General features: G+C 42.2%; 1 protein-coding gene across 5 annotated transcripts in view; it reads left to right on the top strand.

Annotated features, from left to right (window-relative positions):
• polb (polymerase (DNA directed), beta) overlaps nucleotides 1–15,429 on the top strand; it is a 113,658-nt gene that overhangs the window by 15,060 nt on the left and 83,169 nt on the right. For all 5 annotated transcript variants that reach the window (XM_073061608.1, XM_073061600.1, XM_073061593.1 and 2 more), the window contains exons 5-10: nucleotides 2,031–2,089; nucleotides 4,483–4,532; nucleotides 6,994–7,045; nucleotides 11,748–11,802; nucleotides 12,472–12,544; nucleotides 14,147–14,217. In XM_073061608.1, the coding sequence (XP_072917709.1) occupies nucleotides 2,031–2,089; nucleotides 4,483–4,532; nucleotides 6,994–7,045; nucleotides 11,748–11,802; nucleotides 12,472–12,544; nucleotides 14,147–14,217 (360 nt within the window). The remainder of the gene's footprint in view (nucleotides 1–2,030; nucleotides 2,090–4,482; nucleotides 4,533–6,993; nucleotides 7,046–11,747; nucleotides 11,803–12,471; nucleotides 12,545–14,146; nucleotides 14,218–15,429) is intronic.

Below are 15,429 nucleotides of genomic sequence, written 5' to 3'. Positions count from 1 at the left end.
CCTCCCCCCCCACCACTTGTTCCAGCAGAAGCATCAACGTCAACCACCAATAGTAAAGCCCCAGAGACCATGATCTAGAGTCCATCAAAAACTATTGTCCATCCCAACACTTCGAAATCTCAGACAGGCTCTCTCTCTCTCTCACAAGGGAGAGAGATACTGCTCCTGCCACGATGAGAGGGGTGACCAACAGTTTGCTGTTTCAATGTTACAATCTGCTGTGTTGCTTGTCTGAGTTCCCCTGACTTGAGGACCAACAGACTGTCACTCACGATTACATTGCACATTTAGATGGAGGCGTAACATAAAGACACCAAAATGTGAACTACAGAGCCCAATCCACATCATATTCATTCTCATGAACATGATTTAACAGAACTAGAGGCAATCAAATCAGAAGAACACTAAGAAATCATGTAGGGAAATTTGGAACAAGCATTTCTCTAGAAAGTTGTGGACATGTCATCTTGCAAATTTAGCCTGTGATCTCTTTTTGGGTTTGGGAGCAATTCTGAACAGGAAGCTTGCATTTTTATCATGAAGGAGGTCTAAGGTAAAGTAGCTTTTTAAAGTGAGAAATTATGTACGTGCAATGGACTGGTAGATCCGAGAGGGGTTCACGCAAGTGACAGAAGTGTATGGGAGATAAGATTGAGGAACGTGCATTGATGCTTTGGAGTGAAGAGAGGAAAGAGTGAGAAATTTCAAGTTCCTGGGTGTTGATATCTCTGATGATCTATTCCTGGACCCAACATATTGATGCAGCTACAAAGAAAGCACCACAGTGGCTATATTTCATTAGGTGTTTGAGGAGATTTGGTATGTCACCAAAGAGACCATGGAGAGCATTCTAGCAGGCTGCATCACTGTCTGGTATGGCAGGGGGTGCTACTGCACAGGACTGAAACAAGCTGCAGAGAGTTGTAAGCTTAATCCTCTCCATCATGGCCACTAGTCTCTGTAATGTGCAGGAATCTTCACGGAGTAATGCCTCAGAAAGGTGGCATCTATCTTTAAGGACCACATGCCTTGTTCTCATTGCCACCATCAGGAAGGAGGTTCAGGAGACTGAAGATACACACTCAACGATTCAGGAACAGTTTCTTCCCCTCTGCCATCCGATTTCAGAATGGACACTGAACCCATGAACAATACCTCACTTTCTTATTTTTATTTTTGCATTACTTATTTAATTTAACCATTAGAATTCACATTTCTTCCTATTATTATGTATTATTTTATACTGCTGCTGCAAGGAGAACAAATTTTATGACATATGCTGGTGATATTAAACCTGATTTTGATTCTGAAGATCGGTGGGGTCACTGTTTGGGTATATAATTGGGATATGGATGGTGCAAGTACTGAGGTATTGGCAATAAGTAGATCATTGTGAACACTTACAGTTGAAACTACACTTTAAAAAATCTACCAGAAGGGAAAATGATATCCTGACTCCATAGTAGTGATCCAGATAAGGCAGATCCCTTTTCAATAATATGAGAGGAAGTGTATAAAGTCCTGTCATGCAAGGTAGAATATTGTGTGTGATATTAAACATTTTGTGCAGTTTAACGTCACTGCACATTTCCTTTACCATTCATGTGATAGTGTGTCCTGTGAATGAAAGAGCAGGCAAAGACCAGTTTCAGGTTGTCTTCGTTTATCTTAATAAAAGTGATGGCACCTGTAGGGTAAATGCCTCTTAACGTGGATTAATTAGGAGCTTGAGGAGGCAGCTCGGGCCCCTGAACTCTTCCACATGCAACCAACCTGACTCCACCATGAGGGTGAAAGGTGAAAAGTTTAATGAGAGCACGAGGGAAAACTTTTTCACTCAGAGGGTGATATGAGTGAGAAGAAACAGAGGGTTATATTGCTGGGTGGATGAAGGAGGATGTGAGGAGTGAACTATAAATTAATTTATAGACCAGAAAGATTGACTGAACGGACTGTACCTGTGGTGCATTTGATTCTGCTTTTTCACATTCTCAATGTAACATTGAAATTCTGCTTTGTTTTCTTTCCAGATTCGACAAGATGACACCAGTTCATCTATTAACTTTTTAACAAGAGTGACTGGAATAGGGTAAGGACACAATCATCTATCAGAGTATTTCTTTTGTTCTGTTATGCATATCCTAATCATTTTACCCATGTGATGCCCAGTGTTTAATCTTGAATCTACTTTATTAAAAGACTCAAGAAACAAAATGTTGACAGAACTGGTACAAATGACAGGAAATTAAATGCATTGCATTATTTGTTATCAAAGGAGAAGAAATTCTTTAAAAGCATTAGCAAATTATCATGAGACAACATGCTGTAAAGGATTATCTAATCAAAAGAAGACAGGCAGAGGGTGGTTAATGAAATCTTCGCTCTTTCTTTATCTGTGATATCACATTGGCAGTAAGAATACTTTAGCAATTTGGGCCAATATGAACTGAGATGATTTGCTCTTCTGGCATTGGTAATATGGTCTCTGCTTTTCTTGTGTATAAATAGACTTTGCATCTTGTAAAATTTGCAGATGATACAAAACTGAATTCAATCTGTTTGGATAATCAGCTAATTCACTTTTAGGCCCTAAAAGCTTTAATATGGTAAGTTGAGTACTCTTCCTCAAGTTTATATTGAGCTTTGTCAGAACTGCATGAGAGGTCAGAATGAAAAGGTCTGGAGAACTGAAAAGAAAGGCGACTTGGTGCTCAAGGTTTTCCTTGGGGAATGAGTGAAGCTGTTCAGCAGAGTTTAGACCCAATCTGCTTTTGGTTTCTCCAGTATAGAGGAGAAACATCTTTAAAAAAATCAGTACACTGCCAGATGCAGTGTACTAGATTTGCAAGAGAGAAAGGTAAATCGCTAATACAAGATTCTGCAGATGCTGGAAATCCAGAGCAACACACAGAATGCTAGAGGATCTCAGGTCAGGGAATAACAGTCGATGTTTCAGGCCAAGACCCTTCATCAGATCACCATAAATTGCTGTTTCACTTAGAAGGAAGCTGGGTAGAAGTTCTATTACTTGAGTTCACTCCTGACTCCATTGTGAACTTTGTACATTCTCACTCACTGTGACTGTGGGTTGGTACAGTAAATAGTCATAGTAAATTGTCCCCTAATATGTGTGTAAGTGGTAGAATCTGGGGCAAGCTGATGAGAATTTGGGGAGAATAAAAATGGAATTCATGTGGGATTAGTGTTAATAGGTGGTTGATGTCTGGCACGGTGAGCTGAAAGGCCTATTCCTGTGTCGCATGACTCTAATTGGGTCCCTGGACAGCAGGAAGGAAGGAGAGAAGGGCAGATGTTGCTTTTTCAGCAGTTAAATGGAAAGATGCCATGTGCCATATGAAAGGGAGATGGAGGATTGGACTAAAGTGTCACTGAAGGAATGGTCTCTTTGAAACTGAGAAAGGGGAGGAGAGGGAAAGGCTTGCCTCATGGTGTCATTGTAGAGAAGATGACCTATTGACCGTGGAGGCAGATGGTGACGATAGAGGAGAGCTTTCTTTGTTCAGAGTTGTTATAATTAAGATTGTGGTGGAGGGGAGAACAGTTGAAGGAAATAAAATAGGCAAATTGGAAAGTGGCTTTGTCAGAACTATGCAATAGAGATGGAAAAACTAGGTTAATAGTATCCCAGTTGAAAAAAAAGTGAGGAATTCTCGTCAAGGTAGGTACTGCGGTCCTTGTACTTGTAGTGTGTTCTGATTGTTCATTTATTCCCTCAAATGAAAAGTCAAGAAGGAAGACTAGAAAAAGTTAAATTAATCAAGTATAAGAGAGAGAGCAAAGTAGAATGTGGGAAGTGATACTGAAGCAGTTACTGAAGTGCCAGAAAAAGAGAAGGAAAAGGCTTGAGCTAGACTGAAACAAAACTTATTGCATAATGAGCTTGGGGCAGCTAGGATCCCTACACATTCCCAATGATATAGGAGCAGGGAGCAGCACAGACATAGGGGTGCAGATCTTTGAAAACTGATAAAGTATTTATAATATGTATGGGATGTTTAGTTTTGTAAGTAGGAACATTGAATATAAAATCATCTAAATCGTTGACAAATCATTTGTTAGGTCACAAATACAATGTTTATAGTTCTGGTGGGATGAAATTTCATGACATATATCAATGATAATAAATCTGATTCTTATTCTGGAATTAGCTGGCTGGTGGCATAGTGGCATCAGCGCTGGACTTTGGAGCAAAGGCACCCGAGTTCGAATCCTGCCGGCTCCCTTGCACACTTTCCAGCCAGCTGGGTTGAGCATCAAAATAGCAACCTAACCTCATAAAAATAAGAAAGCCTGCTAAAAAAACCGTCGTCACGATGGTGTCCGTATGACTCCACCCGGAGTTAAGGGCTTTCTTCTTCTTTTTATTCTGGAATTAAGAGATTGGAGAACCTGGAAGTGTCTATAACTTTCCAAACAGAAAGTTCCCTGCCATGCGCAGTAATACTTGTTGTCATTTTACAGACCTGCAGCGGCAAGAAAGTTTGTGGAGGAAGGAATCAAGACTTTGGATGGTATGATTTTTAAATCCCATTGATTTTTTGATTAAAGTAGCAAATCTACTATTAACTACCAATAAATAACCAACGTATGAAAATGTTTCTTTACTTATTTGGTATAGTTAACTTACTTATAGAAGTTACAGAAGTAATATAAGTTTTCAAACTGCAGGATAGCCAAGCAACCCACACAAAATGCTGGTGGAACACAGCAGGCCAGGCAGCATCTGTAGGAAGAAGCACTGTTGACGTTTCACCGAGACCCTTCATCAGGACTAACTGAAAGAAAAGATAGCAAGAAATTTGAAAGTAGGAGAGGGAGGGGGAAATCTGAAATGATAGGAGAAGACCGGAGGGGGTGGGATGAAGCTAAGAGCTGGAAAGGTGATTGGCAAAAGTGATGCAGAGCTAGAGAAGGCAAAGGATCATGGGACGGGAGGCCTAGGGAGAAAGAAGGGGGGGAGGGGAGCACCAGAGGGAGATGGAGAACAGGCAGAGTGATGGGCAGAGAGAGAAAAAATGGGGGGAAGTAAATAAATCAGGGATGGGGTAAGAAGGGGAGGAGGGGCATTAACAGAAGTTAGAGAAATCAATGTTCATGCCATCAGGTTGGAGGTTACCCAGCCGGTATATAAGGTGTTGTTCCTCCAACCTGAGTGTGGCTTCAGCTTGACAGTAGAGGAGGTCATGGATAGACATATCAGAATGGGAATGGGATGTGGAATTAAAATGTGTGGCCACTGGGAGATCCTACTTTCTCTGGCAGACAGAGCGTGAGTGTTCAGCGAAACAGTCTCCCAGTCTGCGTCGGGTCTCACCAATATATAGAAGGCCACACCGGGAGCACCGGATGCAGCATACCACACCAGCCGACTCACAGGTGAACTGTTGCCTCACCTGGAAGGACTGTCTGGGGCCCTGAATGGTGGTGAGGGAGGAAGTGTAAGGGCAGGTGTAGCACTTGTTCTGCTTACAGAGATAAGTGCCAGGAGGGAGATCGGTGGGAAGGGATGGGGGGGACGAATGGACAAGGGAGTTGCGTATCTCTCCCATTTCATGCACATCTGCTCTCACCCCATCCGCCTGACACCCCACTCGGGATAGGGTTCCCCTTGTCCTCACCTACCACCCCACCAGCCTCCGGGTCCAACGTATAATTCTGCATATCTTTCGCCACCTTTAATGGGATCACACTACCAAGCATATCTTCCCCTCCCCCCACTTTGTGCTTTCAGCAGGGATCGCTCTCTACGTGACTCCCTTGTCCATTCGTCCCCCCCATCCCTTCCCATTGAAATCCCTCCTGACACTTGTAAATGGAACAAGTGCTACACCTGCCTTTACACTTCCTCCCTCACCACCATTCAGGGCCCCTGACAGTCCTTCCAGGTGAGGCGACACTTCACCTGTGAGTTGGCTGGTGTGGTATACTGTGTCTAGTGCTCCTGGTGCAGCCTTTTATATATTGGTGAGACCTGACGCAGACTGGGAGACCGTTTCACTGAACATTCACGCTCTGTCCGCCAGAGAAAGCAGGATCTCTCAGTGGCCACACATTTTAATTCCACGTCCCAGTCTTGATATCTCTATCCATGGCCTCCTCTACTGTCAAGATGAAGCCATGCTCAGTTTGGAGGAGGAACACCTTATATTCCGTCTGGGTAGCCTCCAACCTAATGGCATGAACATTGATTTCTCTATCTTTCGTTAATGCCCCTCGTCCCCTTCTTACCCCATCCCTGATATATTTATTCCCCCCTCCTTTTTTCTCTCTCTCTGCCCATCGCTCTTTACCTGTTCTCCATCTCCCTCTGGTGCTCCCCTCCCCCCCTTCTTTCTCCCAGGCCTCCCGTCCCGTGATCCTTTCCCTTCAACAGCTCTGTATCCCTTTAGCCAATCACCTTTCCAGCTCTCAGTTTCACCCCTCCCCCTCCTGTCTTCTCCTATCATTTCAGATTTCCCCATCCCCCCCCCCCCCACTTTCAAATTTCTTACTATCTTTTCTTTCAGCCAATCCTGACAAAGGGTCTCAGCCCGAAACGTTGACAGTGCTTCTTCCTATAGATGCTGCCTGGCCTGCTGCGTTCCACCAGCATTTTGTGTGTGTTGCTTGAATTTCCAGCATCTGCAGATTTCCTCGTGTTTGCAGGATAGCCATTTCACTTTATATGCTGTATTATTCTGTAAATCATTAATGTATTCATGATGAAAAGCAAAATTCTGAAACTCCTGGGAATATAAACAAAAAGTGCAGGAGATGCAGAGCAGGTCAAGTAGCATCTTTGGAGAATGAAACAGTTAGCTTGAACTGTACTTTTCAGATCTGATGAAGGGTCTCAGCCGGAAACTTTGACTGTTTATTCCCTCCATAGATATTCTCTGACCTGCTGAGTTCCTCCGGTATTTTGTGTGTTTCTATTCTTTTGAAATTTAAGTTGTGGATAATGATTTAAAATGTAATTTCTTTGATATATAGATCTGAGGGAAAATGAACACGTACTCAATTATCATCAGCGGATTGGCTTGAAGTAAGTGTTTTTGTGATGGAGGTTTTTCATAGCTGAAATGGGAAGCACTGTAGGATTGAACATTAATTGTTTAAAATTTGCTGCTATTGAAAGTTGTTTGCATGCTGTCCATTGTTTATTGGGATGTCTACAAGTATTATATGAAAAATTAAACCCAGTACTTTTAAGGCCCTCCATTGGCTGGGGTCAAACATGGAAGTTGCAACCCATCTGCCTGTGTGATGAGCAAGTCAGTATGCAAGCCAGGGCAATGCGATATCAAGAGCAAACTGATGCCCATGTAGCAGGCTCCCCCTCTTCATGAAGCTGATGAATCCAAAGGAACGGCAGAGACTGATGCAGTTTGGCACCAGTGGCATCGCTGGAGTTGGTAATCAGCATTGAACTCAACATAGGACTTCATTAGGGACTCATCTCTGGATTTTTCCTTCGAGTTTACTCCTGAAGCTTTCCCTATACGTGGGTATAGCTGCAAGGCAGCCGAGATTTGAGATCAGAGTTTTCCTTCTCCTAGATGAGCTACCAACCAAAGCTGACAAGCTCCAACTGCCTGAAGTGAACAGTTTTAAGGCACTAGTAACCCATCTTTGCCCCTTATCCTGCCACTAGAAATGTTTCTGCTGGGCTTGGTAGCTAAGCCACATGTGAAGGCCAGGAGCTGGACTTGGTTGTCAAAGGCTATTTGAGATGCATGTCATTGGGAGCATTTAATAGGTAGTGGGGGCTTATCCCCTCTGCACTCCCTCCCAGCTATAACAACCTTAAGGAACTAATCCCAATACTATAAATCAAATTACTGCAAATACTGGAACTCTGAAAATAGAAACCTAGAAATACTTGGGAGTCAGGCACAGAGCAAAGAGCGGTGCAGGAAATTTTGGATGAAGTATGTTTTCAATTCCAGTGGAAGATGGGGTTGGGGAAAGAAGGTAGGAGAAAGTTGGGTAGTTTTTCTTTTAATTTGTTTAGAGATACGGCATAGTGACAGGTCCTTCCAGTCCAAAGAGCCTGTGCCACTCAGTTACACTTTTGGGACCAATTAACTTACTAATCGGTATGTCTTTGGAATGTGGGAGGAAACTGGAGCACCTGGAGGGAACCTACACAGTTACAGGGAGAATGTATACACTCTTTACAGACAGCGGTGGGAATTGAACCCTGCTTGCTAGTGCTGTAAAGAAACACGCTAACTGCTATGCGATCATGCTGTCCCACAGTAAAGTAGCGGTTAGTTTTGTGGAACAGAAGCGTAAGGGTAGAATGACCCAAAATGAAAATCTATGACCAGATATACATACTGTAGCCAACTTTGTTGTTAATCACCAAAACCTTTGTAATCCTCTTTGGCCTGCTCTATCATCTCCTTTGTTATTTGACCTTTCCTGCCATCTGCTGTATCTCACACCTTTTATTTTTTCTGCACTTTATTTCTACTGGTCATTTTGAAGGGGCAATAATAAAGGACAATATTACCTCCGTGGGATGTTTCAGGAAAAAAAACAGCTTTTCAGCAAACTGACAGGTGGGTCTAAGTTTCTTTCAAACTGGAAGCGTAGGGTGGAGTACATCCTAGTAATCACAGCAGTGCTTCTTATTGTTGAAGTTTCATTATACCAGTTGTAATTTCAAGTGGAAGGAAGATCATAGTTTTGTGGATTTCGAGATTCAGTTGATTTGGTACACTGGCAAAAGATGGAATTGAAATGAACCTTAATTATTTGATATAATTTTATTATTCTGAAATCTTGAACAGTGGAGTTGTGTAGGTATGTGTTTAGTGTGCTGATGTCCTCTGGTGGCAGTAAAAGAGATAGCAAAATAACTAGAGAAACGAGAGACTACAGATGAATCGTAATCAGAACCAGGATTAGTATCAGTGACCTATGTTGTGAAATTTGTTGTTTTGTGGCAGCAGTACAGTGTAATACATGATAATCTGGAGCAACAAACTAACTGCTGGAGGAATCCAGCGGGTCAGGCGGTATCTGTGGAGAGAAATCAGCAGACAATGTTTAGGGTTAAGTCCTATCATCTGGATATTTCCCTTCTCCAATGCTGCCCCGTTCCACGGACTTACACCAGTAGCTCATATTGGCTTATAACAAAATAAGTTGTGTCCACAATAACTATGTTACATGCAACAGTTTCTGAAATATTTTTATTGAAACCAATCTCAAAATGGAAACACACACTGCTGAGTGAACTGAGAGTGCTATGGATCAAGAGGTATGTCCCGTGGACCAATGCTGTTGAGTCATAAGCCAGGGCCTGATCAACCCTGGCTGGGTTGCTTGGATGAAAGTACCTTGATGTTGAAAGACCCAATACACACTATGTTCCCAGGTTACATCACTGATGATGTGTCCCTGCACATCCTAGGTTGTAGCTTATCATTAGACTTGGCAATATACATTGTTTGATATATCACACAAATGACAATTCATAATTTGGGTTTTAAACTTGAATTCCTACCTTATGCTTCACTTTTATTGAAGTGCTACAGTTTATCTTTAATTTGCATGTTTGGTGGTGTTGTAAAGTTGCTGTAATTTTTCTTGGTGCTAAACTTGAACCACATGGCTGCATTACATTTACGACTTGGAAGTTTAGGAGAGGGTGCAGAAGAGATTCATCAAGTTGCTGCCTGGATCAGAGGCTGTTAGCTGCAAGGAGAGGTTGGGCAAATAGGGGCAACCTGGTAGATGTATATATAGTTATGAGAGGTATAGATAGGGTAGATCAGGGGTTCCATATACCATTAAGCAAGGGGTCTGTAGAACCCTGAGATAGACGGTCTTCTTCTGAAGGTGGAAGTGTCAAATATTATAGGCCATTGCTTAACGATGAATGAGGTAAAGCTTAAAAGAGTTCTACCGGGCATTTTTTTGTGGAGTAGTGGGTGGTAGTGGTTAATTCCTTGAGGTTGTTATAACTGGGGGGTGGTAATGGGGATAAGCTCCCACTACTTAGTAAATGCTTCCAGTGGTTAAGAAGGTTTATGGTGCATTGGCCTTCATCAGCTTTGGGATTGAGTTAAGAGCGGAGAGGTAATGTTACAGCTATATAGGACCTTGGTCAGACCCCACTTGGAGCACTGTGTTCAGCTCTGTACCTCACTACAGGAAGGATGTGGAAACTATAGAAAGGGTGCAGAGGAGATTTGCAAGGATGTTGCCTGGATTGGGGAGCATGTCTTATGAAAATAGGTTGAGTGAACTTGGCGTTGTCTCCTTGGAGCGGCGGAGGATGAGAGGTGACCTGATAGAGATGTATAAGATGATGGGAGGCATTGATTGTGTGGATAGTCAGAGGCTTTTTCCCAGGGCTGAAATGGCTAGCACGAGAGGGCACAGTTTTAAGGTGCTTGGAAGTAGGTACAAAGGGGATGTCAGGGGTAAGTTTTTTTACACAGAGAGTGGTGAGTGTGTGGAATGGGCTGCCGGCAACAGTGGTGGAGGCGGATACGATAGGGTCTTTATAGAGACTCCTGGATAGGTACGTGGAGCATAGAAAAATAGAGGGCTATGGGTAACCCTAGGTAATTTCTAAAGTAAGTACATGTTTGGCACAGCATTGTGGGCCAAAGGGCCTGTATTGTGCTGTAGGTTTTCAATGTTTCAATGGTGTGGTCCTCAAATAGCCTTTGACTACTAAGTCCAGCTCCTGGCCTTCATGTGTGGCTTAGCTGCTAAGCCCAGTGGAGCTATTTCTACTGACAGGAGAAAGGGCAAAGGCAGGTTACTGGCACCTTAAAACCAATCGCTTCAGGCAGATGGGGCTCATCAGCTGTGGTTGGCAGCTCATCTAGAAGAAGGAAAACTCTGATCTCAAACTTCCACTGCCTTGCAGCTGTACCTGCTCATGGGGAAGACTTTGGGAGTAAGCCCTGAGGGGAAAATTCCGGAGTTGGTCCCTAAGTCACTCCTACATTGAGTTCAGCACTGACTGACAATTCCTGTAATGTATAAACAAGCTGGAGGAACTCAGCAGGTCGGGCAGCATCCGTGGAAACGAGCAATCAACGTTTCGGGCCGAGACCCTTCGTCAGGACTCGGAGTCCTGACAAAGGGTCTCAGCCCGAAACATTGACTGATCGTTTCCACGGATGCTGCCTAACCTGCTGAGTTCCTCCAGCTTGTTTGTACGTGTTGATTTGACCACAGCATCTGCAGTGTACTTTGTGTTTACAATTCCTGTAATGTTGCTGGTACCAAACTTTGTCGGTCTCTGACTTTTCTTTGGCTTCATCAGATACATGGAGAGGGAGAGCTTGCTGTGTGGGCAACAGCTCAGTCTCCATATCATACTGCCCAGGTTTGCGTATCTAGACAACTAGGATACACCGTCCATTGTGAACCCTGACTGGCAGAGGCCTCACTCAGGTGCCCGGATTGTGGTGCTGAGAAAGGGGTGGAACCCACTATATGGTAATATTTAAGAGGCCTTTAGACTGGCACCTGAATAGGCATTGAATGGAGGGATATAGACAAGGTATAAGCAGATGGTATTAGTTAAAATTGATACATTAGCCTTAGGCATTGTGGGCCTGTTACTGTGCCTAATTGTTCTAGGCTCTAAAAGTAAGGCTAATCTGACTGAAGCAACACAGTGTAAGGAGGAAACTGTTAACTGAACATTTAATCTCTTGATAAGACAGTTCACAATGAGTGCTTGCTCATAGACATTTTATTGATCTCCAAAGGTATTTTGAGGATTTTGAAAAGCGAATTCCTCGGAGAGAAATGGTGAAAATGCAGGTAAGACGAGAGCTAAAACTACACCTGGTTCTGATGCAGGTTCCTGCTCCAAAGTGTCAACCATTCCCCCCTCCCACACCAAACAGGGTCATATGAAGCCAACGATAGTCATTTGAGCAGTTGATGCATATCATAAGTCCTAGTTATGTGGCCATTGATGCCAGACAGACAGAAGAGTTTTGATAATGGCTGGGGTCACCTGTCTTGTAAAGACACCGCCCAGAAAAAGGCAATGGAAAAAATTGCCATGAACAATCATAGTCATGGAAAGACCACGATCGTAGATGTCATACGACATGGCACATCACAAACAATCTAAAATCTTCCCAATTCAGCAACTTCCAATATCTCAATATTCCTAATTCATTGACATCCCACAACTCATTATCAATGTCCTAAACTACCAACCCCATATCCTGCATCCTTGCTTCTAATTTTAGTCACTCACCTAAAGGAAATAGCCTCTTATTACTTATCATGTCAATCCATCTTGTTATTTTCACTCCAACGTCTTGTTCTGCAGTTAATCTGGGGCCAGCTTACTAAAGCTTTTTTTGCAGCGAAGCCATGAAGCTGAGATTTTAGTATGTTAGAGTTGCGGTGAATTGCAGTCACCTGAAACATCTCTACTCTCTTAAACTTTTATTATTTTTGTCCCCTTTTACTCAGGCGATAGTTCTGCAGGAGGTGGAAAAACTGGATCCGAAATATATTGCCACTGTTTGTGGCAGTTTCCGACGAGGTGGGTATATTCTTTCAGCATTAGCAAAATTGGGATACTTGCTCCTGTTCTCTTTAATTTATGCAGTATCCCATTTCATTATTTAACCACTTTCTCAACTCCTTTTTGAAGATAATTGGAAATGTCACCAATTCTTTTTGTGTTTGTGTGAAAACTAACAAAACAAAAAGTTGATTATAAAATAGAAGTTACTAAAAGTGGATGGCCTTCAACAGAGAATAAATATTACAAATATTTATCATTAGGAAATTAATCTTTAGCACAACCGTAATTCTATGAAAACCTTTTCTATTGTATTAGATCACAGAAAATTCACAGCATGGAATGAAGATATTTTGGCCTACCGAGTCCATGATGACTCAGCTGTATATAAGAATAAACTAGCTTGGCCACGTCCATAGTCCTGCAAATTCTTTCCCCACCTTCTCCCTCACCTAGCTTTACCTATTATCAGCCAGCTTGTACTCCCTCCACTTTCCCCACCTTCTTATTCTGGTTTCTTTCCCCTTCCTTGCAGTCCTGATGAAGGGTCTCTGCCCGAAACGTCAACGATTTATTCCTCTCTATTGATGCTGCCTGACCTGCTGAGTTCCTCCAGCATTTGGTGTATATTGCTCAAGATTTCCAGCATCTGCAGGATCTCTTGTGTTTAACACTACCTCACTTTTTGTTCTCTTTTTATACTACTTATTTATTTCTAGTACAACTTGTTGTAATATGTAATAATTTTTAAAATATTTTGCTTTATTCTGTTGCCACAAGACAACAAATTTCATGGCATATGTTATTGATAATAAATCTGATTCAGATTCTTTTGTATGCTTGCACCAGTTTAAGAAACAAGTTTGCTATATCTACATTGTCATGTGTATATTAAAGAAAATTAGAAGTAACTATTATTTAAGAGCTGCGAATGTTGGAAATCTGAAAGAGCACAGAGGTTCTGACTTTGAGGACGACAGGATGTATATGTAATTAAGCAAAAAACTGCAGTTGCTGGAAATCTGAAATAAAAGCAGAAAGATTAGGCACTATCTGTGAAAACAGACACCAAATTAATATTTTGGGTCAAAGAGCTTGGAAGAGAGGAAATGGAAACCTCATTTTTCTCCTCAGTTCTGACAAGGTGTAAGATTCTGTTTGCTTTCAGGTTTTTATTGCAAAGAGTCATCTACCTCCATCAAAATGGTGGCATTTGCAGAAATACTAATTCACTGTGTATGCAAGTGGAGACTGGATATGTTTTGGGGATGGTTGATCATGGAGTTTAAATGTCAGATGGGCTAGTTGAAATGTAGAGCAACAAGCACAAAAAGCAGGAGGAACTCCAAGTCAGGCAGCATCTGTGGAGGAAATAGTCAATGTTTCAGGCCAAGGTGCTTCATCAGGACTGGAAAAGAAGGGAGCAGAGAAGGGTCTTGGCCCGACAGGTAGACTGTTTACTCCCCTCCCTTGATGCCTGACTTGCTGAGTGAGTGTGTGTGTGTGTTGCTCAAGATTTCTAGCATCTGTAGAATCTCATGTTTAATATTTGAAATGTAGCTATGGTTGCTGGTTAAAGGGTGTTTTGATTAACTCATTATTTTCCTCTCTTGTTTGCAGGTGCTGAGTCCAGTGGTGATATGGATATTCTTCTGGCTCACCCAGACTATACTTCAGAAACAGTGAAAAGAGTAAGTGTGGATTAGAGGAGATGCCACTTTATAGTAGCCACAATGTCAAGTGTTGTTTATTCAGCATGTGTATATTCACCAAGTCACGTGACAGAATCTCAGATGATGCCATTCTTGTGATACTTAAGCGCACAGTCGTTGACTTTATATCATATGGTTTATGTTTTTGTTTTGCAAAGATCCAATCGGATCCGATTAGTTGTACGTGGACTCTAGTAGTCTAGAACTTATTCAGCAAGATTCACAAATAGTTTGGCAGCATGCCTTTATAGATGCAGGTTCAACAGCATTCAGGACAAGAAGTCCATTCAATCAGCACTTTTCTCCCCTCTCTACCCCCCATTCACTCAGTACAATTACACAAGTATCACCTATAAAATGCACTATGGCTGCTCACCAAAATGGTTCAACAGCGCTTTCAGAAGTCATGAAGGACAACCTGGAAGGAGTAATAGGCATATTGAAACAAAAAAACAATTTCCTGTTTACTTTAAGGGTATGACATCAACGATCAGAATTTAATTCCCACTGCAGTCTGTAAAGAGTTTGTGTCCACATGGATTTCCTCTTGGATGCTCTAGTTTCCTCCCACAGTTCAAAAATGTATGGTGGGAGCTGAAGTTATAAATCCATGAATTAATTAAAATGGGTTAATTGATCTCTTCCCATTTTATTTTTTCTTGTGACAAGATGTAAGCTTCCTATATTCCTATAATCATATTCTTTGGCACACAGGGAGTTTAAGTATCATCATCAAGGTTAACCAGAAGCACGAGATAAGACCATAAAACACAGGAGCAAAATTAGGCCATTTCGCCCATTGAGTCTGCTCCACCATTCAATCATGGCTATTCCTTTTTTTAATTCCCCTCCTCAGACCCACTCCAAGGACTTCTCCCTGTAACCTTTGATGCCATGGCTAATCAAGAACCTATCAATCTCTGCTTAAGTCCATCCAACGATCTGGCCTCCACAGCTGTCTGTAGTAATAGATTCCAGAAATGCACCACCCTCTGGCTAAAGATATTTCTCTGCGTCTCTGTTTTAAATGGACACCCCTCTAATCTTGACTATCCCACCATGGGAAACATCCTTTCCACATCTACTCTGTCTAGGCATTCCAACATTCGAAAGGTTTCAATGAGATCCCCCTTTCATCCTTCTAAATTCCAGTGTGTACAGGCTCATCAGGCAGGATTTTTCTTGAAGTAA

This window comes from Hemitrygon akajei, chromosome 1 (assembly GCF_048418815.1).
Source record: "Hemitrygon akajei chromosome 1, sHemAka1.3, whole genome shotgun sequence".
NCBI classification, from domain to species: Eukaryota; Metazoa; Chordata; class Chondrichthyes; order Myliobatiformes; family Dasyatidae; genus Hemitrygon; species Hemitrygon akajei.
Note: the sequence above shows the minus strand (reverse complement) of the source record. Positions and strands in the feature narration are given on the sequence as shown.